The sequence below is a fragment of the Grammomys surdaster genome, unplaced genomic scaffold (assembly GCF_004785775.1).
Source record: "Grammomys surdaster isolate TR1022 unplaced genomic scaffold, NIH_TR_1.0 125562, whole genome shotgun sequence".
NCBI classification, from domain to species: domain Eukaryota; kingdom Metazoa; phylum Chordata; class Mammalia; order Rodentia; family Muridae; genus Grammomys; species Grammomys surdaster.
The window spans coordinates 442,066-446,391 of record NW_021620409.1 but is presented as its reverse complement, the minus strand read 5'-3'; the positions used below and the strand labels follow the sequence as shown (position 1 = coordinate 446,391).

The following is a 4,326-nucleotide window of genomic DNA, read 5'->3' as shown; positions in this document are numbered from 1 at the left end:
TAGCCTTGGAAGTGGTTCCAGCTGCAAGACAGCCACTGTGGAGTCGCCCCACCAACCGGGCTTCCTACTCAACTGCTAAAGCACCAGGAAGTGAAACAGCTGAGGCCCGGTGTCTCCGACTCACCCTGTCAATCTCTTCCTGCCTCCATTTCCTTATCTTTCTCCTCACCTTTTACCTCTTATCTGTTAGGACTCTCAGGACCGTGACAAGACATAGCAAAAGAATATGAGACATTGTACAAAATAAAGCAGACTCCCCTTATACATCCTCCTGTGAATTCCCTTGTTCCATTTACATCTGTCCTGTGTAGACAAATCATTTCTTCCCCCAAACTGAGCTGATTCTCAGATGCTGGAAATGTTTCATCGAAAGGTAGGCAGACTCATCACAGAATCCTAGTAATAATATTTGAACCAGAAGCTTCATGCGGGCAGTTTAAAATAGACCTAAAGGGTACTTGCTTCAGCAGCACCCTACTAAAATTGGAAGGATACAGAGAAGATTAGCATGGGCCCTGTGCAAAGATGAAATGCAAATTCATAAAGCATTTTATAATTAAAAAAAAAATAGTCTTCAGGCAGAGGTGGTACACAGCTTTAATCCCAGCACTCAGGAGGTAGAGGCAGGGGGATCGCTTAGTTCTAGGCCAGCCTGGTGTACATCTTAATATCATCTCTAGATCTTTCCTGTGTAATCTATCTGATTTTTTTGAGCCATGAGTTCTAAGACTGCCAGGGATACGCAGAGAAACCCCTATCTCCAAAACCAAACAAGAGTCCTAAGTGAAAGGGGACACCCCCACCCCCATTGAGAACTTGTCTCTCAGAGGAAAAGTTAACGTTTGAGAGCCTCCCGTGTGGTCATCTATGGCTTCACTCTGACGTCCAGATTGTTCAGGGACCCTCCGCTGGGGTTGGGGGAGTCCCGGCTTCAGACCACCCTCTCCTCCCACGTCCAGCCTCTCTCTCCTAGCTGCTTCCCTGAGTATTACATCATGGAGGGTGATGAAATCAACCAGCCATCAGTGGATTTTACCCGTGGATGCAATAGGCTGAAAGGCCAGCACGGGTCATTGTTGCTGTACTTTCAACCACCCAGAACTTTTGTCTACGCTTTCTAGTTATGGAGTGGGAGCAGGGGCTGCAGTGTTTAAGTTCCAGTCCTCGACTCCCTGAAAAATCATTACCTAAATCCCGCAGAACCGATGGCAACCGCAGGCTAAGTGGGCTGAGAAATGAAGAGGCTGTCAGTCAGCATTCTTACCTGGGGAAATGCCCTTTCCAAGGCAAGGCCTGATGGGGGGCAATCATTTCTTACTGTCCGTATGCGGCTTCTCAGATTACAACATACTTCTGTGGCTACTGTCACCTTCAAAACCAGGATCACCCAGGGAAAAGAACATGGAGAGAAGGAAATGCCTCAGCCTCACACAGAAGGCATCACACAGGAACCAAACTTCAAATCTGAGCTCACCATGGGATTTGGAGATGAATGAGTGCTGTTTTGGTTTTTCCTCGGGCAAGAGGAAGTGAGGAAATCAGAGTGGGGTTGGGTAAGAATAAAGCCTTGAGAGGCAAAAAATAATATCAGACAGATTACACAGGAAGGAACTGGAGATATTCATTTAAATGTCCATTACTTCCCTGCCCCTTCTGCAGACATCTGTGTTCCTGGAGAGCATGACACATGTGTCCCGACCTAGGCCTCTAGCCACAACAACCTCACCACTCATTTCCCTTGGAACAGAGGCACATACCTGGGCTCTCCAAAGAGGGAGATGATGCAGGGAGGGGAATCCCACCTGCTCTGAGTCACCTGCTAGAATAAAGGGCGGGCCTTACAGTGCAGGGACCTTAAAAAGAGACTGCGAGACAAAAGGAAGAAATCAGGAAGCAGCTTAGAATTCAGACTACAGGGTTAGACTCAGAGTGAAAGGAGGCAGATTAGAGGGTCCACAGGCCTGGTGCAGATCACAGAGCCACCCAGATCTGAGAAGCAGGCAACAAGATGCTGGATTGCAGAGCGGTAATACTGCTATGGCTGTTGCCCTGGGCCGCTCAGGGCCTGGCTGTGCCTAGGAGTAGCAGTCCTGACTGGGCTCAGTGCCAGCAGCTCTCTCGGAATCTCTGCACACTAGCCTGGAGCGCACATGCACCAGTGGGACATATGGTAAGTGTCAGCTCCTGGAACCATGCAGAAAACCTTCCCAAGCCCTCCAAGGGTGTAGGTTTAATGTAAGCTGTGACCCTGGGTGGATCTGGATGGTTGAAGGCCATCATGGAATGAGAGAGGACAGAAGACTGGGGCTTCTGGGAGAGTCTCGAGCCAGTGGATGTGTGGAATGCAAAGCTGTCCCTCACCTCACCGGTCCCACTCCCTCCATTCCAGGATCTAATAAGAGAAGAAGAAGAAGATGAAGAGACTAAAAATAGTGTGCCCCATATCCAGTGTGGAGATGGCTGTGATCCCCAAGGACTCAAGGACAACAGCCAGGTACCACTAAGCCGATGTTGATGTATCTAGGAGGAGGGAAGCTGGGTGTCATTGTGACCATGTAGCTATGCATGAGATGACAAGGAGCCACGGTGGGCTTGAAGCCAGCCTGAGCTGTGAGTAGTAAGTTTAAGGCCAAAGCCTAAGTTAGTGGAATGCTGTCTAAAGAAAGAACAAGGAAAAACAGAGGAAGAAAGGAAGGCAGGGAACTGGGAAAGAGGATCCATATGCCTTTATCGGTTTCTTCTTTCCCAGTTCTGCTTGCAAAGGATCCGCCAAGGTCTGGTTTTTTATAAGCACCTGCTGAACTCAGACATCTTCACAGGGGAGCCTGCTCTACTCCCTGACAGCCCCGTGGAACAGCTCCATACCTCCCTAATGGGCCTCAGCCAACTCCTCCAGGTATGAACCAGGGATCCGGAAGATGGGGCTAGCCAGTGTCTGACATGGAAACTAGGAGCTTGGTATCTGGAATCCTTTCTGACTGTGTCTTGTGTCCTTCAGCCAGAGGATCGCCACTGGGAGACTCAACAGATGCCTAGCCTGAGTCCCAGCCAGCAGTGGCAGCGCCCCCTTCTCCGTTCCAAGATTCTTCGAAGCCTCCAGGCTTTTGTGGCCATAGCTGCCCGGGTCTTTGCCCATGGAGCAGCTACTCTGACTGAGCCCTTAGTGCCAACAGCTTAAGGATGGCGCCCAGGTTCCCATGGCTACAACGATAAGACTAATCTATCAACCCAGACATCTACAAGCTAATTAACCCATTAGGACTTGTTCCTGTTTTGTTCCTTTCGTGTGAAGGGCAAGGGCACCATTATTAAAGAGAAAAACAACAACTCCCTGAGCAGGCAGCTCACTAGAGGAAGGAGATGAAGAAGAGGAATGAAGTCATCCCTTGGCCTTGGAAGCTGCAAGGCCAAAGTGGAGGGGGGCGGTGGCATGGGGGAACTGTGAGAAAGCCCAGAGCATCAGAAAAAGTGAGCCCAGGCTTTGGCCAGTAAGAAAAGGGAGATAAAAGGAACGTTATACTTTTCTGAGTGACTCAGGGAAATGTGCAGACTCACAGTGCTCCAGACAGAAGCCTGGTAACTGCCTGCTTAGTCCCTCAGTTCTAACGGAATCTAGTCACTAAAAACTAACAGAACTACCAATACAGACTGACACGTGATGCTGACCTGTGACAAAGCTGCATATTTATTAAGCGGGAAGGGAAATTTTGATATTATTTATCCTTGTAACAGTTTAGAGGATTGTTATTTATTCTATTTATAAAGAATTATGTATTTTTTTCAATAAAGATTTATTTATGTGGCTCTCTGAGTCTAATTTCTAAGCATAGTTGGGAGAGAAGAGAGATGGGAAAAGTAGGGCCCTAACAATATGAACCCCTTCTACTCTGACACCTCAGGTCAAAGGACTCAGAGCATCCTGAGTTCTGAGTGGACACATTTGTGTCCAGTTCACTGAATGACAACATGGTATCTCCACTGCCCAAATATGTTCAGTCCTTTTTGACCTGTATGTGTGATGTCCATGTATGTATATATAGGTTCACTTTTGTGAGCACATACATTGTGCATCGTGGATACCAGAAATTGATGTTGAGTGTTTTCATACACACACACACAGTCTCACTATGTAGTCTTGGCCGGCATTGAACTCAACACAGATCTGCCCTCCGTCTCTTTAACACTGGGGTTCAAGGTGTGTGACACATCTCCCAGCTTTGTGCCAAGGCCTCTCACTCAAACTTATCTTAGCAGATTGATTGGTTAGCAGATTGAAGCTACCTTGTCAGGTTGCTCTGGAGATCCTGTCTCTGCCTCCCAAGGGCT

The 4,326-nt window shown here is 48.1% G+C and overlaps 1 protein-coding gene and 1 pseudogene across 1 annotated transcript; both read left to right on the top strand.

Moving 5' to 3' along the window:
• The first annotated feature begins 459 nt into the window (after positions 1-459).
• On the top strand, positions 460-560 carry LOC114638299 (annotated as a pseudogene).
• Positions 561-1,601: 1,041 nt separating this feature from the next.
• On the top strand, positions 1,602-3,802 carry Il23a (interleukin 23 subunit alpha). Its single transcript, XM_028786710.1, has 4 exons — positions 1,602-2,170; positions 2,390-2,494; positions 2,750-2,896; positions 2,999-3,802. The coding sequence occupies exons 1-4, from the start codon at positions 2,009-2,011 to the stop codon at positions 3,176-3,178; spliced, it is 594 nt and encodes a 197-aa protein (XP_028642543.1). The 5' UTR covers positions 1,602-2,008; the 3' UTR covers positions 3,179-3,802.
• The last annotated feature ends 524 nt before the right edge of the window (positions 3,803-4,326 follow it).